This window comes from Passer domesticus, chromosome 1, assembly GCF_036417665.1.
Source record: "Passer domesticus isolate bPasDom1 chromosome 1, bPasDom1.hap1, whole genome shotgun sequence".
Classification (NCBI taxonomy): Eukaryota; Metazoa; Chordata; class Aves; order Passeriformes; family Passeridae; genus Passer; species Passer domesticus.
Window position 1 is genome coordinate 112,269,449 of NC_087474.1, and position 25,081 is coordinate 112,294,529.

A 25,081-nucleotide genomic window follows, 5' to 3' on the forward strand; every position below is an offset into this window, starting at 1 on the left:
ACAGTTTTATGTGCCATGTGAGAAGGAGTAGGCAGAAGCCTGTGACTGTCTTGTCTAAGATTCCACAGTTTGCCTATTAAAAGTGAGTACAACCCCACCAAATTAACCAGAGCAGGATGCTACAGCAAACCTGTCACTTTGAGAAGGGGGTGTCATAACCTCCAGGAGGAGGTCAAAGGTTGTGCTGAGGAACACAGGCATCACCCAGAGCAGAATCACTCCAGTCTGAGCAGAGCAAGACAATATTACAACCATCAGAATTCCTCCCTTTGGATGAGATTTAGAATGTGTGAAACAAGGACTGATAAATTTTGACAGCTTGCATTTCCAGCTGTCAGGGATTGGTTTAGCTTGCAAGAATATGGATGAACTGGAATTGAAAGTACAAAAGATTTTTTTCTTGTATTACCTGCATGACTGTGGGATATTCAGACTTGCTATAATAGCATGTTCTTTTAGTAGAAGATTAACAGATATGTTAACAAAAGCATTTCTATTAGTACAATTTTAGATTTAGAACATCCATTAAAAATTTACTGTAGCATTCTAATCCAAAAAACTTTCTACTACAACACATTCCAGTTTCTTGAGCTTCTGTCTATGAAAAGAAACAGGAACATTAATGAAAAGGAGATAGACATAATGCTTTTTACAATTGTCACAATTCATAGAATTATAGAATTATTTCAATCGGGAGGAACCTTAAAAATCATTTACTTCAACCCTCTGCCACAGCCAGGGACACCTTCCATTAGACTGCATTGCTCAGTGGCCCATCCAGCCTGGCCTTAAACACCTCCAAGGATGGGACATCCACAACCTCTCTGGACAACATGTTCCAGTGCCTCTCCATCCTCACAGGAAAGAATGTCTTCCTAATACCTAATCTAAACCTACCCTCATTGAATTTTCACCTTTGTTCTGTCACTCCATGCCCTTGTAAAAAGTCACACTTCTGCTTCCTTGTTGACCTTTTTTATGTCCTGTGGTCTTCTCCAGGCTGAACAACCCCAACTCTTAGCATGTCTTCATAGGAGAGGTGTCTCAGCCCTCTGTCCATCTACATTACCCACCTTTGGACTCACTCCAAAGGTCTATGTCCTTCTTACTTTGGTGTGGCCAGAGCTGGCTGCAGTACTGCAGGTGGGGTCTCACCAGAGCAGAGGGGGAGGATCATCTCTCTCACCTTGCTGCCCCCAGTGCTTTGGATGCAGCCCAGGTTGACCTCCTGGTCTGCAAATGCACGTTTCTGAGTCATGTTGAGCTTCTCATCAACCAACAAACACTTCCAAGTTCTCTTCAGGGCTGCTCACAATCAATTCTTCACCTAGCCTGTATTTGTTCTTGGAATTGCCCTGACACATGTGCAGGATCTTGCACTGAGCCTTGTTAAACTTCATTAGGGCCTCATGGATCCATGTCTCAAGCCTGTGAAGGTCGTCTTGAACGGCTTGACTAGGCAATGTGACCTTCTATAGCTTTGTGTATGACAACTCTTTGACTAGTTAATTGACTCATAATAGTGGTTTTGTTACTCCATATGTATCATTAGTCTTTTCCCATATTCTTTTTTTTAGCAACAGCAGACAGGCTGCTTTCTTCAACTGGAGTAATCAGACACCGGAATAAAAAGTAATGAGAAGTGAACTTCTAAATGTTCAGGTCCGGTGTGACTTTCTATTTTTTTATGAGATCTGTATGAATGTAATAATCTTTACAGGTACTATGGTTGTCTAAATCAGATTTGAGTTCAAAATTTTATGAGAGCATGGCAGAAAATATAGCTGCGTACTTGTCCAAATAATCAGACATTTTTCAAAACTAAAGAGAAAAAGTGTTCTTTTTCACACTTCCCAGTTAGGTGAGAATTAACTGAGGTCCAATCAACCTGAGCACATGGAGGAACTTTCCCAGGTCTGCTGCAAGAGTAAAGTAGGAGGTGCTCAGTCACCTGAGAGGATTCAAACTGCAGGACCAATGCGAGCAAATCAGATGTCCACATCTGAGCCTGACAGCATTTCCTGCACCAGGCAGTCCCTGAGGGCTGATTGCAGGAAACCTGAGGTGGGATCAGTCCATTGAGCTCCTTGGCTTTCCCAGGTTCCCAGGCAGCATACTTGGGAGGCCAGTGGATATGGAAAGAAAAAGGGAGAGCTTGGAGGATGCATGATGCTCTCTGTGTCTTTTGCTCTTATTCTTTATCTTCAGATGCCACTATTTCCAACACTGTGCAGCTTGACAAGGTCCTGTCAATGGATTGCATCCATGGTACCTTGTGCCACTGGAGTCAAAAAAGGTCCAAGTATAATTCATTTCTAGAGAAAATTCAGCTTCTTTTATGGCTTTTCCCACTGTCCAAAAACAGGTGGGATTTGCTTTTCTTCCCAAAGCTTCCAGGGGTCATACAAATCTTGTATTTCCACCCCTGCCAGTTTAAATCTGAGGCAGGGCAGGAGGTAGGGTGGTGAGTGGAAGAATGGGCATACACAGATGGGGGGATTGTATAAACCTTATTACTGAGGAAGCCTGGAAAATAGTGCTTGACAGATAATTATTGTTGCTGTACACCATCTCAGCTGTAGACTTCAAAGATGCACTTTGTAACTGTCTGAGATCATAATTTAAACTGCTCTATAAAAACCATAAAAACTTCCTTTTAAATCACAGTCTTATGGAACTAAAGCAATGTTAACAGACTTAGCAGGCCTGGCAGGTTTCTTCCTATTCTCTTAGGGTAGAAGAGATCACAGATCTCTTCATGCTGCTTCCAGAGTTTTATTCTGAACTTTCTCTACATATGCACTTGACCTGCAAGTCTCTTATCATTTATGAAAAGAGAGGAATGACTTTTTAAAAACATGTAAGGCTCTTCTAAACACAGCTTTGCCATCAGCCAATAAAGTACTTGTCCTAATAAGGAAAAATATTTTTAAAATAGTAGAATCATTCCTTTTAAACTTTCAGCATATTTACTATATTGGATCTGGCTGAAATTGAGTTATTTTTTCCATACCAGCTCTCAAAGTGCTGTGCTTTGCATTGGTAGTTAGAAAGGTGTTGATCACACCATTATATTTTCTCTCTCCTGTCCAGTTGCAAAGGGGAGAAATAGAGAGGCTTTGGTGGTGTCTGGCATGGAGACAGGGTCAACTCACTACAGGGGTTTTGGTGCCAAAAGATGGGGTCATAAGGATATTGAGATAAAGATAATAATTGGGAGAAGTAATGGGCAAAACATATAGTGGACAACATCAAAGAGTGGATTGATCATGAGGAATTTTTGTCATAATTATGGTGAACAGAAAAGGATTGAATTTTGTGTAAATTGTCCTTTTTTTCTGTCTTGTGATGATGTTATTTTGGGGTTTGTGCAGGGAATTTTGTTTTGTTAATTTGGTTGCATTTGCAAGGGCAGGTAGTGTGGTGAGTGTGGATTTTAGTGATAATTCTGAAATACATGATTTTCAGAGGTGAGGGGTGAAATGTATTAGGTTTACATGGCCAGATAGTGGGGGGGCTACAGAGGTGGCTTCTGTGAGAAGCTGCTGGAAGTTTCCTCCATGTCCACAGCCAATCCCTGGCACCTCCAAAGATAGATATGTCACTGGCCAAGGCTGGGCCAATCAGAAATGGGTGGCAAACCTCTGTGATAACATATTTAAGAAGAAAAAGGAGTTACTGCACAGCTGTAATTGCAACCAGAGAATAACAGGGTGAGAATTTGTGGGAGGAACAATGCTGCAGACACCAAGGGCGGTGGAGAAGGAGGGAAAGGATGAGCCTGAGCAGAGATTCCCCTGCAGCTGGTGGTGCAGACCATGGTGAGGCAGCTGTGTCCCCACAGCCCATGGAGGAGCACAGGGATGCTGAGATCCACCTGCAGCCCAGAGAGGAGGTCAGTGCTGGAACAGATGGATGCCTGAGAGGAGGTTGTGAAACCATGGGATGCCTGTGCTGGAGCAGGGTCCTGGCCAGGGCCTGCAGAGCCATGGTAAAACAGGTTTCTTGGCAGGATTTCTGACCCAGTACCCACACTAGAACAGTCTGTGCCTGAGGAATGGCAGAACTGCACCCTGTGGAAAAGTGGCCTGCGTGACAGCAGTTTGTGAAGAACTGTTTCCTGTGGGATGGGCTCATTTTGTCCCATGAGAGGGATCCCATGCTGGAGCAGGGGAAGGACTCCTTTCCCTAAGCAACATCAGGAACAATGTGTGAGAACTAACCATAACCCCCATTCCCCATCTCTCTGCACCACTGAGGGGAGAAGGTAGAGCTGGGAAGAAAAGAAGAGTGGAGGGAAGGTGGTTTTAAGATTTTATTTTACTTCTCATTTTCCTGCTCTGATTTCATTAGTGATAAATTCAGTTATCCCCAATATGAGTCTGTTTTGCCCATGACAGTATTTGATGAGTGATCTCTCTTGGTCCTTATCTCAACCCATGAACCTTTCATTCTATTTTCTCTCCCCTGTCCAGTTCTAGAGGGGAGTGTTAGTGAGGCTTTGGGCATCTATCCAGGGTCAAGCCATTACATTCACTCATGCAAAGAGTAACTGTGTTTGTTGGATCTAAACATGTGTTCTTATTTGGTGTGATTTCAGTGAGTTTGTAGAGTCTACAAGTTTTGTTCCATCTTCTGTTTACTAAATATTTACATATATCCTTCAAGCAGTTGTCATCTGCAAGCTAAAAGAAGTTTTTTAAAAGAAGCTAAAGTATTTTAATTTTAAATAAAATTCATGCTCAAATAGTTTCAAAATGGATACTACTGAAACCAGCGTTATCCATTTGTGCTGGGAAGTAGTACTACCGAAATCATACATTTCTGAAAGCAACCATCCATGTTATCTTACAATACTCCTTCCTTGGTGCCTTAAAATGTACACTCTTAAAGTACACTGAATATTTCAGTGTCAGTAGTAGTTTTTCTAAGCGATGTGTCCTGTTTCTTTGCCAGTGCTCACATGCATTGCTGTTTCGGCAGCGGTCAGCCTGACTGTCAGAACAGATAACCATCAACGAGTCTGGCTTTGCTGTGAACTTCCCAAGAGAGAGGGTAGACACGCAATTTTATATTCAGCTACTGTTTTATGGGGGTCATGTAATTTTGTTTCTGCAGTAAATTTAACATTGCTAAAAAATAGTGGCTGAAAATATGAAAGAAAAATAAAATTAGATTGCTTGAACATTGGGTGTGATTCTGAGTTACATTTCTGAAAACACAGGTTAATGTGTCTAATCTCAGTTAAAGTCTTTGTAGACTGAGGAATTCACAAGAACAGATCTGCAGTTACTGATACAACCTCACAATTTCATTGCATATCTGATAAGAACTGTATCTGATACAAAATGTATAAAGTAGCCAAAGGCTAGATGGGAGGAAGCTTCTGGAGTTACTAAAGGCCTGAAAATCTACCTTCAGATGTGATTGAGAAACACAGTCACTTTAGGTTAAGACATATAAGGGCATGAAATAGTTCTGTCTCACAGCAGCAGGAGGGAATGTGGCTCATAGTAAGGGTTTCTGAAAAGGTTTATTGAAAAATCTCCAGAGCTATTAGCTGGAAGTGGAAACTGGACACATTTATCTGCAGCTATGTATCAGTGACTAATTACCAGAACAATTTTCTTGGAAATGAGGCGAGGCAGATTCTGTTACTTCATAGCTTTAAAATCAGACCTGCTATCTTTCCACAAGGTGTTCTCTATGTCAGCAATAAATTGTAGCTCCACAGTAGTAGTTATGGATGGTTTTTATAAGCCTCATGAGGAAAAACATGAGGACAGGTATGAGGATAAACACCATAGCCCACTGTGGCTCCTCCTGAACTTATACAATAATGCTGACATTTAACATATGATGAACCTCATATTTTGAGGGCAAAGATGAGATTTCAGTTGAATAGCTGAAAGATGAAAAGGCTGTGTGCTTTTTTTCAGGTTTAGGGGAGTATGTCTTTTTAGTACACAAATTAAAGTAGACTGTAGAAAGCACTTATCCTTCACCTTGAAGTTAAACTAGATTAAATTGGGAGGAGTAAGCAACAAGAAATTAACAAGACGTTCTGTATATATTACCAGTTTGATATATATGGTAGCCTGCTTATGGTGTTACTCTTCTAAAGAAACATTTTTATAAGTATTTTCAATGCTATATAAATATTTATTGTACATTTGCATATTACTCTGCAGGTATTTTTTACAGAATATTAGAACTTCTTTTAGTTAAAAATAACTTCAAATGCACTACTTCTGTGGTTTTTTTTAAATACTCATGACAAGATGCTTTGCAGTAGAACCTAGAGATAAGGCTTTTCACTTTAAAATGTATGGTATTCCAGTATATGAACACTATCATTTGCAATTGCACATAAAATAGATTTCAGGAGTTCCTTAAAGTGTACTTCATTTGTGGTAGTTTTCTGTGATAAAGCAATGAGTTACCCATAGCATTTTCTTTTAAAGTGCATTATTAATAGTTTTAAAATTCTACCTACTTAATATTATGGAGAATACTTACTCTATCCTATTACTTTAAACCATCAAATATTAAAAGCAGAAATTAAGTTCATTTTTATATTCATGTTGGTCTCAGGGGCAATTCCATTGAGATCTGTGAAGTTACATCAATTGGGATTTTGCTGGAAATAGTAACATGCAAAAAACGAGAATTAAGCTTATATTTCCTCATCCTCTTTTTCCTTTAGTGCTTTCCCTTTCTCTCCCTCCTTCACTTCAAATTTTCCGTATCAATGAAGGCTTCTAAATACAGCAAAGTTCAAGTGAAATGTAAATATTCTTGAGTATATTTTCCTTGATTTGGACTTCTTTACTCTCTATATATAAAGAAAAGTTTTAATTCCATTCTTTATTATTGTGTTTCGTGTCAGTAATATGTGAACTTCAGACGAGGCTAGTATAAAATAACAGACTCCAGTGCTTTGCTATTGCCTCTGAGCCCCCAGGAGGGAAATATGCACTGTATAAATGCCTAACGTGCTGATGAAGTCCAACATCCTTCAAGAGTAAGATGTTCATTTACCATTTTGTGTAACTCAGCACAGTGATTTTTGATGAGCTTCTGTACAGCATGCGCATAGTAAAGAGAAATTGTCTTCAAATCTGCCTTTCTCACAAACATAGATGTGAAATTCATGCCCAACCATTTTAGATGGCACCCAATACAAGTGTACCACCACCATATTCCTTGTGGTGTCAAAGCCTCAGTGAATCCTGTGTGGTTTCATCAAACTGAAAAAAGATCAGTCACAAACTGTGGAAGAAGTCACAGTTCAATTCTGTGGCATTGCAAAGCTGACCTGTACAATTCAAGATTATAATCATGGCTTATTCATTTTTCCTGTCTGGTCATCCAACATAAGATTATTATTCATAATAATTCATTTAATCAATTTTTTTTAGTTACTTTTGCCTCTCCCTGATTTAAAAGCTATTCTGAAAGCCTTTTCTGAAACATTTAAACCATGATCACTGTTTAAAAAATATTATTTCCCTGAATATTTTTTAGCCTGCTTGTAGGGGTTCATTAGTTTGTATGCAGTAATTGTTTTGTTTTTATTTTACTTGCATATTAATAGAATCTTTTTCTGATTCTTTATTGGATAAACACGGTTCCTACAATCAAATTCTTGTCATGTGCCATTTGTATGCATAACTAAACATAAACAAAAGAAGTTCAAGATAAACTTCTCAAAAGTATTCTCTAATCTTTAATCTGCTTGTTTCTAGCTATGTGCAGATGATTGGCTCTATTTATTGGAAAATGCACCAAAAGAAAAGAAAAAGAGGCATGAACACAGTAGAAGAAATTCCATGTGCATAAATAATGGCAGAAAAATCTGAGATATTCTTTTTTACTCTTTTATGTTTGCAATCAGAATCATATCTGAAAATGAAGTTTACTGTTACAGGGGTTTTGTAAAACTTCTAAATTATTGCTGTTGTAAATTAATAGATTAAATGTAGCTGGTGGTTTGGTGTTTTAGGTGGGACAAAGGCTCAAAGCAGAAGAGGAGAAGTTGTATCCTCTGTTCAAGGGCAGAATTGTCTCCCAGAGGGGATGCAGCCACTATCTTGTGCCATGCCTGGGGAAGAACATTTTGCCCACAGAGTTCCTCTTTCTTTTGCTGTCACATTTTACTCTATGACATACTTGATAAGCAGCTTTTTGAAAGTACCAGTAATTTTTTCCAGGCATTCTTCATAAATTAAGATTTATTTCCCAATTTGCCATAGCTCAAAATCATTTTACAGAATTCTGTGAAAAAGTCCTCCTTAAAAATAGTTGCTATTTCAATTTCTTCATAACTTAAATCACTTGAGAAAATATTTGTGGTAAATATTTCCCTCTGAGAAGATTTTAAGGTTTCTTATTATTTTTTTATGCCACTAGAGGTGAAATGAGACAAGTTGATTTGAGCAAGTAGCTTAAGAGTTCTGCCAAATCTAACTATATTTCATAACATTGCTATAAAACTGGAAAGTATTTCCATTTCATCTTTGGTGTAATCAGAAATATTGATCAGTTACTGTAGCCATCAAAGATAAGGCAGTTAACACTCTTGCATTTATATACCACAGCTAATATGATTATTTGGTTCAGTTTTTAGTTGTTTGTGGGCTTTTTAAAACCTTAAATTCATTAAGTTCAGTCCTATAGCCATGTTTTAGGGAATAAAGAACCCTCTTACTGTCTGCCTTTTAATCAGGTGTTTCATATTCAGTGCCTGAGCTCATAATTACTGGTTTTTACTTTTAGATTGAGCTGAGAGGATGAGGTTGAAATGAAAAAGATTAAGTTTGGATCTAAGCATGACTGTTTTCTACCAACCCAACGAGTTTTCTGCCCTGCTGGTTGAGATCTTTTATCTCACACCTTCAGAGAGGGCTTTTTCTTGTTTCTCCCAAGGGTCAGCTTTCTGCCATGTAGGAGTTAGCTGATCTTGCATATGAGCAGAACGTTCTTGGCATTGCGTGCCTCTCCTCTTTTCCTGCTGCCTCACTGGAGAAACCTGGCTTGGGCACACAGAGCTTGGAACATATCCATGATCAAGCAGGGTGATCACAATGGTGACATTTGTTGTTACAGTTAAAGCTCCATAATACCAAAATGACTATGAAGTGAATTTTCCAGGATGTTCTTACTCATAGTTATGATGTGGGACAGTTTCTCTGAAGCTTTGCACGTTCTTTCTGGTGGGCTAGTGTGGTGATTAATATGGCCTGTATTGTCATTCTGTGAAAAGCAGTGTCTTTACAACTCTTACCCTTGGTCTTCACAGAGCTTCCGTAGCATTTCCTTGGAGTTTCTCCACTAAGACACTTTTTCATTAGTTTCTGAGCTGACAACAGGTGTTCAGGGAAGGCACCATTCAAACAGAGCTATGAATTGATAGCCAAGATAGGGGACTATCTGCAAGCATAGAGATTCTGGTGCTTGTATGTTTTTGTAGCATCCACTTTGCTTGGACTTAAAATATTATAGTGTACTTGGAAGAATACTTTCTCAAAGAAATAAATCATTGCTATTTCTGTTAAATGAGGTCAGGATTTATAAGTCTGGAGCTGTAGACAGAGTCTTGTAAAACTAAGTTTCATTAAATTGAGTGATTTTTCATGGAGCAAGACATATTTAACAAAATGTTTCACTTGATCTCTAAAAAGCAAGGAATAAAAAGCTTAGAGACAGTTTGAATCATGAGATTTCCAGATCAAGACCAGCAAAGTCATGTAATTATGCAATCACACTGGCACTGCCATCACAAAAGTCAAAAGTGTCTTGACTGGAGTGTAGTGCATAGGAGTAATGTCAGTTCCCTGGCTTTACAGTGAATATTGTTCTTTCAATGTATGTGTACAAAAGCTCTAGAGAGCATGAAAACCTGTAGCTCAGGCAATAATTTAACTGTGATACCTGTCACATTGCCATGCTACAGAATTGCAAACACTTAAAAACTGGTAGAAAAATAGTTAATAATCTCTGCAGGTGAGATTTTTGTCATGCTGGTGTGAGCCCTGATTAGCAGCTTCTATTAGATCTCTGTCAGTCACTAGTAGCTATAGTAGCTCCTAGACTTTGACATGCTGGTGTCCTTGCAGTGAGGATCAAGAACTTGTTTTAGTACAAAAATGTCCATTTTCACTGTGTGACCACATTGAAGACCATGAATTTATTTGCCTTTGACAGGGAAAGTTCATGTTGAATTTTTAGGTTTTCTGCTGATAACCTTATTCCTACTAGAAAAATAAACCTTTGACATTCATAACTGAGTGGCTTGCAGGAATCTAGATACATACCTGATATCTCTGTATCTGTATTAGTCATTTAATGGTGTATGTTTTATGCCACTGTGATAGCCCCTCTATTTTTATCAGATGCTGTTGGAGTGTTTGACCTGTCCCTCATACCTGCTTCCTTTTGGTATCCAGAGATAGTGGGAGACACCCATATCATATTGATTATTTGTCATTTATAGAAAGTAGTGACTGTAATCCTTTCATTTTAAGAATTCTTCTGAAGAAAGCAAGCAAAATAGAGTTGCAAACTTAGGTGCAACATAAAAGAGTGCAGCCCAGGTAACCCAATTCCCAATTTTGGTGTATCTTCCCTTTCACTCCCTTTTGCTCTTTTCCCAGACAAAGCATTCTGGAAATGCATTGCAAATTCTTCTTTAAAAAAAAATAAATTAAGGTCATAAAGCTCATCATCCCCCAGACTGAGGAGGTTAAAATGCAACATCTAAATTTAGGTATGAGGTATATGCTTCAACACTGCCTATGTGACATTTTTTAAATGATTCAATTTAATATATTATTTTACTTGCACATTACACAGACATAATATCCTGTTTGTTTTCTTTCTGGAGAAGAAAATGTCCATTGGCAGTTCTGAATTCACAACAGGCTCTCCAACTGATGTGCTGTACCTTATCGAGTCAGACTCTGTCCTACACCACAGGAAAGTAATGAGTAGTCTAATTGCACTATATATTATTACTCACTAAAGCAGATCACAACTTTTTAAAAGTTGACTCTTAATTTGTGTGCAAATCAGGAGAGTGGAAGAGAAGAAAATCATAGTTTAGTACTTCTTTTTGTAGAGCCAAGATCTTTATGTGTAATCCTTTGTATTGCCAGACACACTCCTGAGAGGATTGAGAAATTCGGTCTCTTTGTGCCAAAATTTTGCTGACTTATTACTATTAGAATCTTACAGACTTTGTCGTGTATTTAGATATGACTCAGAGGTTAATTGTGTGTTAGGTTACCTTAGTGACTACAGATTGTATGACACTCCAAGTGGCGAATCAACTTGCCTTTAGACACGGAGATGAAGAAAGTAAAACCAAGTCCAAAACTTTTAGGCACATACTGTCCTGGCACTGACCAGCAGAGTTGCTCACCAAAAGCATGTGGATGGAAACAGTTTATGTCAAATTTAAATGTGATACCTGATACCACAAATATATGCAAACTAAAAATTGTTGGATGCAGACAGAAAAAAACCCACCAATTTTCATGGTGGGTTGGTGTTTTTACCAATCCATTGGTGGGATGCCTGTCTTCTGGATTTTTTTCTGATATGCATGCCATTCACAAGGGCCTCCTCAAGATCAGCTAAAGCTTAATTATAGTTTTTTTTCCCCAGTTACTCCCACTTATTGATCTCCCCATGCACTTGGAATAAGTTGACTGGCCAATATATTTCACATTATGACTCCCTGTCCACTGTTCAAGTTTAAATTATATTGTAAATATCACTTGCCTGGTGTGATTGCTGACACAGAAGCAAAAATTAGATGTTCTCTTGAGAGTTTTACCCAAGGCACTGAATTGTTCATATTACATGCCAAAATGTATTAGGGAGATAATATGAGACCTCATTTTCTTTTGAACACCTTTAATAAAATATGTGAATAGATGAATTTTAGAATATGTATCCTTTTATTGATGTCTAGATTTTCATTAATGTGATGCAATGTAACAAAAAGGCCCCACATAATGGCTGCAAAATATCACGACCTTTACAAGAAAGCAATGTTCTGCATGAGGAGTATGTGGAAGTTTCTTACCATAATCATATTTTCCATTTGTTTGTAAATAATGAGAACTGGGGAAAGGAATTTCACTGAGAACATTCCATAGTGAGGGATTAAATAAATAAGCAAATTCTGAGAACCTTGGGATTTTAGTATGGAAATCAGAACCTATCTTTGTTTACCACAGAGCATAAAATGAGAGCACAACTATAAACAGTATTGCTAAGAAGCATCATTGGTTCAATTTGTGCACATGATTAAATGCCCTCCTCTCTCAGAGCTGAGCATACATGTAAACACATTATGTGTTTACACATTATGTGTTTACACATTATGTGTTTACACATTATGTGTTTACAGATTATGTCTTCCACCTCTGCCCCAGTGCTTCAATTTCTGGACCTGGTAGACCCCTGAAGATCCAGAAACGTCGTCTGATTCTTGGAGTGGTATCTTGGAAGAACCACACTCACCAAACAATAAAAAAAACCAACATCCCTCACTCCTTGGTCTCTGAACAGACAAAGATAAGGTGCTGTGGCCCTAATTATGCCTAATTAGTGTCCCTATTGGTGACTTCTCTGGTGGAGAAAAGAAGACTTCCCCGTGGTTGAGGAAGATTGGGTTAGAGACCATGGAGTCAAACTTGACATCCAGAAGTCCGTGGGCCCCGATGGGATGCGATGCGCCCTCAAGTGTTGAAGGAACTGGTGGACATCCTTGCTAGACCACTCTCAATCATCTTAGAAAGGTCATGGCAGTCAGGAGAGGTACATGAGGACTGGAGAAAAGCAAATGTTACCCCTGCCTTCAAAAAGGGGCAAGAAGGGGGACCCAGGAAAGTACAGGTCCATCAGCCGGTGGGGTGCTGACCCTGGCAGGATGTCAGGTCCCCACCAGAGTCGTTCTCTCACTCCCCTCCATGACTGGACTGGGGAGAGAAAAACAAAAGACTCATGAGTTGAGATAAGGACAGGGACAGATCACAAACCAGTTACCACCATGGTTAACAGTGAAAACAGAGTCAACAAGGGGAAACTAATTGAATTTATTAATGGTCAAAGTCAGAAAAGGATAATGAGAAGTAAAACACCATCTTCCACCATTCCCTCCTTCCTGAGCTCTACCTCTTCCCCCCCTAAGTGGCACAGGGAGGCAAGGAGTGCTGCTGCTCAAGAAGAGGAGTCCTTCCTCTGCCCCAGCATATTCTGCATTCTGCAGTCTTGTTGGATGAAGTTGGAGAGGCTCAGGGGCATATCAGTAAATCTTTTCTAAGACAGAAGGTTGAACATATATCTAAGGGAAAGAATACGCTTCTCAAAGGTGTGTTTTATGAGTAAATTTGGAACACATGAGTATACAATATATTTAAAGGAAATTTGTAAAAAAATAAGGTGATTTCTATGTTCAGAGTTTGTTATTTCACATTCATTTTCATAGTAATTACATAGGATTTAAATAGGCATTTTTCTAGCCACTAGGTTGTTCCAGGAAATTGTTATGCATTAGGGACACCACATTAGGGACAGGGATGAATATATTTGTATTGTTCCTACCAAGGGCATCCTCAAGAAAAAAAAAGCAAATGTAACATGAATGTTGAAAGTAGTTAGCATTCTTCATCCTTACAATTCTATATGTCTTTAACATCTCCTTTATTCCTATGCCATCAAGTAGTTTTGGTCTGCTGTCTATAGAATTGCTATTTGCACTGTTTATTAATGTGTTCATCAATTGTCTTTCCCTATTTCATGAATAATCAAATGTTCCTGTTTTGGCCAGAAAATACCAATAAAATAAAAGACTTAATCGGTTTCCTCTCAGCTACTCATGGCATGAACAGATAGCCCTGTTTCCAGCTGCTAATTGTGCTAAATGTTGATGTATAGGTTCAGACAACATAATTATGGAATATGATGCATATTCTTCGAAAAATACTGATGAAATCAGAAACTGTAGGATATAATTTTTTCTAGACCTATATTAACATATTAAAACAGGATTGAGGTGTGAGAGGGATTTAGGTTTTGTGTTTGGAGTGATTTTGTGCAGAAGAATTGTCCACTGAATATTTAAGAAAAGCGATACTTCTTTCTTCAATGTTGAGCATAGTATACTTACTCTTTCCTTTCTGGAAGGTGCAGTATGGTACATGATTGGGTTTTTTCCTAATTCATTGCACTTTCAATGCTATGCTAGCAGTAATACAGTTAAGGTAAAATGAAGCTATATTCTAGTAAATGCTTATGTGGGACTTTTTAATCACAATTTTCATTATAAAATAAATGTTTCAGTGCTGTTAGACCAGGAAAAAAAGCCTCTCTTAATGCATCCAGCAGTCTAGGAATTGGGAATAAATTACCACCTTTCCTTTTTGTTCCACAGGTTAGATCTTGCCTTTTGGTTTTGGCTTGATTTTTCTATCACTTTCTGGTTTTTGCTTCTTTGTTTCTTCTTTTTTTCCTCCTCTTTTAAATGTGATTTTTCATAATTCTATTATCTTTTGCTTTCACAAGCATTTTCTCTGTTGTTCTCCCTATCTGTTCATCTGATTCCTTTTGGGCAGATCATCCTATCTTCTGCTTTTTTCTCCAGTACTTCCTCATAAAAGATCCATTGACAGCTCAGACTCAAAATACATGTATTTTTTCTCCTAAACATTTCCATCCTACTTGCCATCCAAGCTCATATAGCAGTGCTTAGCCAATCTTCCTCCACAATTTTTTGAAAGCCTGTCTTTTTTCTCTCTATACAGACAAATGTCACTTTTCATAAGCTTTTTCACTTTTTACCACTTTTTGCACATCCTCCTTAGCATCCATATTGCCAGTCCATCCAAAACACAGCTGGTAACATGGCTGTCCTCATTGGTCAAATCATAGCTCCATCTTTTAAGCTTGTTTTTAGTTTCAAGGTTTTCCACAATATTCTGTTCCAGTCTATAAACCAAATCAAGTGTTTCCTGATCCCAGCCATTTTCTGTATCAGTATGTTAAGGCTACATTTTCTCAATAATTCCATTACATCTCCTGTGCCTGTCACGACTTCACTATGCTGTAAATTATTGGTCCTTTTGGTTCTTTGCCTACATATACTCTTTTTTCCACAGTATATGAAAATTTCATAGCCATTCAGATAGGGAAAAAATGAAAATAAATCACTGTTTTAGGGCATGTCCCAGTTAGTTGTACTTTTTCATATCTTTCTCCTATCTTTGAGGCAAGGTTTAATTTTTTTTATCTTATATAGCACACTAGTGTATTTTTAGCCTTAAGAGAATTTATCCATCATCATAAGGACTGCTGCATGATTGCAAATGGATTTATGGATTAAAGTTAAAAGAAAATGGCTGAAGTTTTGTTTTCATAAGTTTTGGTACATAAAAGATATTCATAGATGGCAAAGATTGTATTTTTTTTATTTGGTCTCTATATCCTTTAGAAGTACTCTGCTTGATGGGGTATCTTTGATCAAGTCACATTCTCAATTACCTAACTAATTAATGTACTATTACATCCCTTTGGATGTTTTTCGATTACATAGACTAGTAGGTCATATTTTTTAACTGTGGTAGGGACGTAAAATTCTCTTTATAAGTGCTAAGGATTGTCACTACCATATAATTGACAAGTACAGCTCCCTGAATATATTATTTTCATGCTTTTAAAGGTGCTTTTAGCCATTCTCCTCTTTAGGTAAATCAGCCATTTGGAATATTTCAAGAGCCTTTGTGGAAAACTTTTTTTTTAATTCAAGGTCTCCTGAGAAGAACATTTTCTGCATTGCAGGGATCCAGTGAGGGGGAATAAAATGCAGGACATCCAGATTAGCTTTGAAGCATACTAAAAAAAAAAAAAAGAGAAAAAAAACCCTCCTCTTTGGCTTGCTGCAGATTCAGAAGAAAATATAAAATAAGTTCTGATGAAGTGCGGAGCATGCTTTTCCAGACTGACATTAACTTAATGCTATTTTAGAAAACTTCATTGTTACCAATTTGCCAGTGGGTACAATGTTTACAACCTGTTAAAACATGAACTTTTAACTGAGAGAGTGCTGGAGGAGCATAGTAGAAACCTATTTGCTATGCATGTCTGTCTTACTCCAAGAAAGATCTGAAGAGCTACATTTCTAAAAGTATTTATGTGATTAGCCATGCCAGAAAGGAGTAAAGTAGCTGAGTGACTCCCATTTCAGTCCAGTATGAGAAAGCATCCTCTAAGGAGTCCTCTGCCCTTCAGCTTCTCAGATTGCACCATGAGACTGCTTTGCCACACCTGAAACCTCACAGTTTACACATTAGTAGCTCATAGGTTGCATCCAGACTTTTGCTAGAGTTGAGGGCTGAAATGAAGGCGTCTGGCGTCAAACAGAGTGGTTATTATATCACTTGGAATGAAGATTTCCATTTTCAATTTGTTGTAATCCATATTCTGCAGCATTGTGAGTCACTTCAGGGACAAATAACTACAATCAAGAATTAAGTGTTATTAACTGTTATTGTTGTGTGCAAGGTTTGGCTATCCCAGTTCTTTTAATGGTAGGAGTATGTAAGGATATATGAACACTGTTTAGAATAATGAAAAATTATTGAGAAATAAATCAATGCATTAGCAGAATAAGGTGGGGGGTTTTTAGTGAGTAGGAGCCAGAAAATAGTAAATACAAACCCCACAGATATATAGGATGTTAAATAGTTGGTTTGGCTTACTTTTGCCAGTTAGTGTAATTTATTGTTATTTTACTCTTCATTTGAAAAGAACTTATGGAAATGTTTTGCTGTTGCCTTGAGATGATTACAGTCCAGGCAGACAACATGGAGATTGAGTAAAAATATTCATTGAAGTTACAGAAAGATTTCCCATTAATTGCACCATGCTTTGTGTTTGGCCCAAAGAAGCCCAGAAAGTGCTTCATTAAAGAAAAGATATTTTTCAATGTGTCCATTTGGCCTTGAAAATATGCAGATGGGCAGTTAAGGTATCCTGGGAGGTCCCCGTCCATGAATGTTTTCAGGACTGACCTTTTAGAGTAGAGGTGGCAATATCTATCTAGCTTTTCATATTGGAAATGTTGTCTTGTGCCTGTTTGCAGCTAATGGAACAAGATAAACAAGTGTTTAAAAGGAGACTGGATGTGGCACTTGGTGCCATGACCTAGTTGAGGTATAGGATAGGATGGGTTGGACTCGATGATCTTGAAGGTCTCTTCCAACCTAGAAATTCTGTGATTCTGTGATTCTGTGATAATTTTTCTTGTGTACTGCTTAGGTATCCATATCACCATTCTGGACATGGGAAAGATTAAAGGATAAAAAGAGCCTGAGAATGTTTATTTCCGTTACTTTTGCAACAAGAAACAAAGAAGGTTAAGTGTGCACACGCTGTTTATTATCTCAGCTTGAATATCTTACGTGTTCTGTTGTATTCCTTTCTTTTAGGCCTTTCTCTGAGTTCTGCCTGTCGCACAGCCATACGTATTAGATGACTTTGGGACTCGTTGTCCATCAGCGATGAAGGGATTATCCGGCAGCCGCAGTCACCACCACGGGGTTGCCTGTGACCCTGCGTGTGACAGCCTGCCACACCACCAGGACAGGAAGCCATATTTGTTAAACCCGGTGGACCCCCACCCCGCAGACCACCCTTACTACACTCAAAGGAACTCTTTCCAGGCCGAGTGCATGGTGCCCTACAATGATCAGATTGCCAGCAGCACGTTTCCCCGGAGGCATTACAGCTCCCACCATGAACTCAAGGATGAGTGTGCTCTGGTTCCCCATGGAACTGCCAACAAGACCAACCGCATTCCTGCCAACCTTTTAGACCAGTTTGAGCGGCAGCTGCCCCTGAATCGGGATGGCTACCACACCCTGCAGTACAAGAGAACTGCCATGGAGCACCGCAGTGACAGCCCGGGCAGGATCCGGCATCTGGTTCACTCTGTCCAAAAGCTCTTCACCAAGTCCCACTCGCTGGAAGGACCATCCAAGGGGAGCGTCAATGGGGGGAAGGCAAGCCCGGAGGAGTCACAGACGATGAGGTATGGGAAGCGCAGCAAGAGTAAGGAAAGGCGATCAGAAGGTAAGCCCAGATCCAATGCATCAGGATGGTGGAGTTCAGATGACAACTTGGACAATGATGTTTGCATTTATCATGGTCCCAGTGGGGTCATGACCATGGGAAGATGCCCTGATCGCTCTTCTTCCCAATACTTTATGGAAGCCTATAACACTATTAGCGAGCATACTGTGAAGTCCTCCAGAAGCAATAATGATGTCAAATGCTCTACCTGTGCAAACCTGCCTGTGAATTTGGACTCCCAGTTAATGAAGAAAAGCTCTTGGTCCTCTACATTAACCGTGAGCAGAGCCCGTGAAGTTTACCAGAAAGCATCAGTTAACATGGACCAGACAGTGGTGAAGGCAGAGACGTGTCAGCAGGAACGGTCATGTCAGTACCTCCAGGTACAGTGTGGAGAACTGGTTGCTGTTAACTGTGCTCTGCCTTGTCTCAGGTGTTTGTGGGGGATGGAGGTTTGCTCTGATGTCTCAACTTTCCCCAGAGGTCACTGATCACCAAACAAGGGGTTCTACTACTAAAACTAAAAATATATCCTTTTTTTTTTTTTTTGGTCCAGAATTCACAGTGTTTCAAAGTAACGGTTCATGTTAGAACAGGATTTTTTTTTTCTTCATGTGGGAAAAATAAGACCTTTCTGTGTACCTTTTGAATTTATAAGGCTGTCACAGTAGGGGTATGGAGAATTTGATGTTTTAGTGCTTTCATTTAGCATTGCAAATGTCAATTAACTGAATGTTACCAGGATACAAATTCTTTGATTTCTGTAATTTCAATTTTGCTTTCATTTAGTGCTCATTTTTTATGAAAGCTTGTGAGACCCTTTTTGAGAAACTATGGGGTACCTTAATACTTTCTCCAGCAGGAAAACAACCTACTTTTCTTTTAGCCATAGAATATAAATTCTCTTAAAAGAGTTATTGTAACATGTCCAGATTTGTTTATCAGGCTATTCCTCTTTTTTATGGCTCTGAGTCAAAAATAAAAAATCAAAAGGTTGAAATTATTGCTTGTTCTGATTATACATTTTAGGAGTACATCACCTACTCCCTCACAAGCTGTTTGCAGTTAATACAGCGTCACTATTTTCCACCAGTATTGTATCTTTAAATGTCAAGAATCAGATGTCTCCTCTTGGAGCTATCATACTGCCGGTGAATGTTTGTGGCAGGAACATGGATCAGAAAATATTAAAACTGTTTCATTCTTAGGAGAGCTGTGGATAGCTTTTATGCACTTTAAAAGAAGCACTTATGGCACATCTAAGTGTGTGTGTAAGATGGAACAACGTTGCACAGAGAAGAGAGAAGACCATGAGGAAAAAAGAGGTTTGCTAAGATAATTCGGTTTCATTTTAATGTAGTGGGACTCTTTTCTATTTGTATAGAACTGTAGCAGGTTCTCTCATATGGGTGCTTTAATGAGACAGTCAGCTTCCACATTCTGTTGTTTAAGTCAGTATGCAGAGAAAGCGTAGGACTGAGGCATCAGTATTTAAAAATTGATCTTAAAACGTTTTATGGAGTGTAATGCAAAATAATTTTGATTACCAGCTTCTGGGATGCTAAGTCTTAAATGTAAAGGAAAGGGTATGTATATTTTCTATCAATTGTTTAGGAGAGTGGGGTGGGGGAAGAGGGGGCAATACAAATGCTCAGTGTGTTTACAGCTCTGCGTATGGGCTGGGGAGGGAGAGGGGTTTCAAAATAGCCTCAGGTTGCAACCTTTTGAGGTTTTGTGGGTTTTTTATTAAGTATCTTTTGTGTGAATTTTGTGAGTAAGAAGAAATCATAACTTTAGGCTTGATTGTTGTGGTTACTTTGAACCCTGTGATTTTTTTTGTTGATATTTTTGTTTACTCCTTCAGCCTTCTTTTGGGTTCAGATAAAATAGCTGACAATTCAGTATGTGACCAGATGGCTAGAAAAGAGTGAAAAACTGTGCCAGCATCAGCTTTAAATGAACACCTCCATAGGGACCTTTAGATAATGTTTAACTGACAGGAATAGACTCCTCAAGTGGAATTAGAGGACATTATCTGTGTCTGTATGAAAATATGTCCAACAATTGTCAAGGGCAAGAATAACTAAATTCTCACTTAGAATAACTACATTCTCACTGTAGTTCTATTTCCCATTCTCACTGGTAGTGCTATTTCGGTTTTCACTTAATTTTGTTTTTGGGTTTTTTTTTAATTGCATTCCACTGTAAAATCAAGGGAAATATAATTGTTTTGAACCTGTTTTTTGTTGTTTTTTTGTTGTTGTTTTTTTTTTAAAGGAGAATCTTAACCAGGCATCAGTTAACATTGGAAGTAATATTCAAACAGAGTACAGTAGATTTGAGGAAGCAGGTCAGGATTATTCTTCTCTCTTGGCAGCTTGAAGGGATGACAAATGCATGTAGGTATTTAAAAAGTCAGTCTATTTTGAATGCATCCCATTGCTTTTCTCTTGACTATATCACTTGCCTTTCTACACTGCAAGCCCTTTGGGGCTTGGACTTTGTTCCCTTTTGTGTTTCCACAATGCGCAGCACAATGGGACACAGAAACCAGTGGAGGCCTTTTGTCTGTCTGGCAATATAAATATATATTAACAGCAGCAGAGTTCTACTCTGTTAGTGAGTTGTAGAGTTACTCTGTGCATCTGCTGTTTTCCAGGTGCACTTCTCATTATTGTACCAAAAGGCTGGTGTCCTGTGTTAGAACTGGAAAGGCACAAAATGAGATGAAAGCTGCAAATTTACAACAACACTGGACAATCCTGATAATTTAATTTCATTGTTGTGATGCTTCTTTGTTGCTTTCTATAACTCACTAAGTGTTAAATAGATTTATTAACTCACTTGTATTTAAGTTGTTGTCCATGGTCCAGAACATAAACTGTGATCATTCAAAGAGCAGATACTTGTTCATGCAATCTCTTCTTGTCACAGTATCTGAACTCAATGAAGGAGTGACTTTTTTCCAGCTCAGGGTACTCAGGATAATTTTCTTTATCCTGATAGATCTGAGTATATCAGAGATCACAGGTGACATTGACTTCACATTTGTTTGTAAGGGCTTTTAACCACAAAAGTGTCTGCATGAATTCTCAGCGTAAAGACATAGAAATAACAAACAATTATTTCAGTTGCTGAGATATTTTCAACTTAACTGTTCTGTGGAAGGTGTTGGCAGTAATTAGTATTACAGATGGGTTTATTTCTCATAATTTGGAGTTTGGATCAAGTGCAGAGTCCTCTGCATTGTACTGTCTTTCTTTACCCCACCAGGCTTCACTTCCAGCCCTGGTGCTGAGGTACAGTGTCCATCCTTGGAGTTCCAGGGGAGGCTTGGGTCTACTCTGTGCAGCTTCATAAACAGATATTGTCCTGGCATAATCTAAAGACTGTCAAGCAAATCTTTTCCTCTTACCCACATTTTGGGAATGGAATTGCATTTTTATCTTCTATTTCTCTTTTCAAGAGTAAGGAGCGTAGTGGAAAGATAAGGTTCTTTTTACGAGCTGACTTTTTATTTCAGGATAGTGCTATTTGATCCAGCTTTACAGTTGGACTACAGTGAAGGATGATGAGAAGGAATTGTTCATGTTTTATCAAAATGTGTCTTCAAGATGGTTTCCCTCCCTTGAAAGAAAAAAAATTAAAGCAGTGGTCAGCCTCTACTTCTCTGCTAGCTTCTGGTCTGGAAAGAAAAATTGAATTAACCAAACCATCAAAGACAACATGGAAGCAGCAGTCCTTTGCTGCAAACAATAGGGTCTAAATACATGGGGTGATATTTCTGACACTTGTTTTCTATGAATTCATGATTTTTGGAGCTAATAGTGTATCAAATATACTACAGAGTTTGTCTCTGATTATAGTTTTGCCATCTAATGTTCCATGTAATTACCATCCCTGTTGTCCTTGGTCCATTTGTTAAGAGACTGAGAAAAATACAAAGAATGACGCTTTTCAGATTAATCTTCTTTTGTTGTGTGGGTCAGTCATAAGTTTTCTCTTCATTGCAACTGATGAGACTCATATCAGTTGTGTCAGATACTTGAGGCTAAGGATGGAAATTTTACCTCTGAAAACTGAAGTGCAGAAGGTGGGGGCAACAGTGCAGTCATTCAAGCTCCACATTTGCTTTGCTTGTCCTTTGGGGGGATACTGTGAGAAATACTATTTTAAAATATAAACCAAGTTTTTGGGTGTAATAAGAATTCTCCAGTGACAAAGGGTTCTGGTTAGTACTTCACTCAGTTTCCTGGGTGAAGGTTGCCTGTAATGTGCATTGGTACACAATGTGTAGTGCTGAGAAACTCATCATCCAAATGACTTGTTTTCCAGTCTCGGGACAAGGCACAGTTTCTTAGGAAAGCTGAATTCCAGTCCCAGCCAGCCTCTTTTTGTTGCCCGTGTCCATGGATGATGAAATAGACTTAAGGGTCAGGGTGCTAATAAGGACCAGTAAGTGTAATGTGATTTGTTAACATGGTACCTTACATTTCAAAGTGTTTATCCTTATGACACAGCAATTTATGTTAGATCTCTTATACTAAGTTTATCAATGCAAGTTTTTCTGCATTTTCAGTTTGTGTTTTCCTCATTTATGGTGTTTGCATTTCAGATGCAACTATCATATTCAAATGAATCGTCCAGAATATCCTTATATATATGAAAGTTGTATTAACATTCGTTAATATAGATCTTCTGTTTTTCATGTGTCTGATGACTTTTTTGGCTCATATTCGATTATAAATTGAAAATTAATGAAGCACATGTTATTTCTCTTTCAATTTTCCAGTCAGAACTACAAAGTATATGAGGTATAAGTTTCAAGGGTCTTTTATGAGCTCATGAGCTAATTCTTAGTAAAGCTAGTGAAGCAAATTGGACAAATGTGAAATGAAGTGTCAAATGTTTTAATGTATTCTAGGTCAACTTCCAGGTAATGCAATAATCATGAAAACATTTGGAAATTCTTAAATGCTCTTGAATATTAAAATGAACTAGTATGTAAACATATTAACACTGAAAAAAAAATTCTCAGAAAGCTAATTTATTTTGGTTTTAAAATTGTGAGGTGGATAATATGAATAATGGCAACAGCTAGGGAATTTGTGGAAAATATAGATTAGGCACAAAACAGCTTATTTACAAATTGTATATTACTAACAGATATTCCATTAAACTGGCATCTTGGTTACTTAGCCTACCTACAAACCCACCCAAGATGTGTTTGCTATACTAAGAGAAATATGTTGGAGAGTATTTCAATATAGTCATCTTCCTCATCTTTGCAGTCCTTTAATTTAGCTTAAAAAAACAAAACAAAAAAAAAACCACCAAAATTGTCAGTTGTGTTGGTGATCATCATCTTGCCACTCATTTCACCTTAACAACTGGTGTGTTCTTATTTGCTTAATTGAAAGCTGTGCTGACCTTCGGTGTCTTGAATCATGGGGGCCTCCTAAGTACAAAGAGAGCTCTTCAACAGCAATTTCAGCTGCAACTTTATCTGCCAATGTTCCATAATTTTCTGTCCTTTTGTTTTATTGCCATCCTGTAACTTTTAAGTATTGAATATACTGACACTGACCTTATTTTTTCCAGATTAACTTGAATTACTGTCAGTTCTTTCTGCTAGCATCCTTAATTTCTAACAATGTATCCATTAATGAATACAATTCTGGCAACTGGAACCTGTTGCTGGCATACCATTTATAGGATTTAGTAAACCTACTTGAGTGACACTACATTACATATCCTGTTAGGTCAGAAATGTTTACTAAAATTATAGCTGCACATAACAGCTGGCATTTGGTAGCTATTTCAGTTCCTTCATGGATAAGATTTGTTTCAGTCATGAATCTGATTCCTTTCTGGAGCCTTAAATATTTCGAGTATTCCAATCTTATTCTTTTCAGTAATTTCACTGTTTAAAAAAAAAAAAAAAAAAGTAAAACAAAAAATCTTCAAGACAAGCAAGTCCAGCAAAGAGGATCATTTCCATCTGTCTCTGAGTTTCAAACCTTAAATTTTATTGTGTAAATATATGAAAAATGTGGGGAAGAAAACACTGGGCAATGATACATTTTCCTCAGTCAGTGCAAAGTAATAAAGAGTATTTCCCTTCATCCAGTTATTGGGTTGGGGTTTTGTGCTTGTTTCAAGAATGAAATTCACAGTACAGATCTTGAGTGAGGAAATACTACAGTGCCAGAAGAGTGGTTTGAGCTGGGTTATCTGGCCACGGTTTTTTGTTCTGCTTTACAAATGTGACAGCTCTGCACCGGTGAGCTTCTGTCACTACTGAATTAAGCAATAAGAACATCAATCTGTTGTATATTGTTTGTCCTTTCATCCTCTTACCCTGAAACTGTGCAATGAAATGTCTTCTTTGGGCTTCTGATAGATATGTATTTCTCTCACCAAAGACTAAGCAATGTGTCATGCATTTGGATAAGGCATTGTGACAGTTCTGAAGGGCCAGAGCTTCCAAATAAAGCCTCTGAGTTGTGTCCAGGAGCCTTTTATGCAAATAAGTTTGTGTCTAATTTTGCTTTGCTGACATAACCATAGCCTGCTAACCAGGGAAGATTAGGAAATCTTTGGGGTTTCTTGGTCTGTAGCAATTCAGTTTCCAGCAGATGAGAGTCAGGACTATGACATTGATTTTATATGCTATGGGACACTACTCTAGAACTCAAGTGACCCTTTGGTGACCATTTGGAGTTGCTGAGAAGACACACTATGATGTTCTGAAACCAGGACAGTTTCCTTACAGCCAAATGAAAGCTTATTTCACAGATGTATAGCATTGCTGTAATCTAAAAGAAATAATTGTAAAAGTGTCAATAAAGTCTGTCTGGTGGCCACTAAAATGTGACAGGAGCCAACAGCCATCAGGAAAAGGCAGTTTAAGGGCATCACTTAGAGCTGCTGCCTGTGAGAG

At 38.2% G+C, this 25,081-nt stretch overlaps 1 protein-coding gene across 7 annotated transcripts in view; it reads left to right on the plus strand.

The window, feature by feature from the left end:
* Positions 1–25,081, plus strand: part of DLGAP1 (DLG associated protein 1) — a 401,105-nt gene that overhangs the window by 246,116 nt on the left and 129,908 nt on the right. For all 7 annotated transcript variants that reach the window (XM_064434359.1, XM_064434357.1, XM_064434367.1 and 4 more), the window contains one exon: positions 17,496–18,521. In XM_064434359.1, coding sequence (XP_064290429.1) covers positions 17,568–18,521 — 954 coding nt within the window. In that variant the 5' untranslated portion in view covers positions 17,496–17,567. The remainder of the gene's footprint in view (positions 1–17,495; positions 18,522–25,081) is intronic.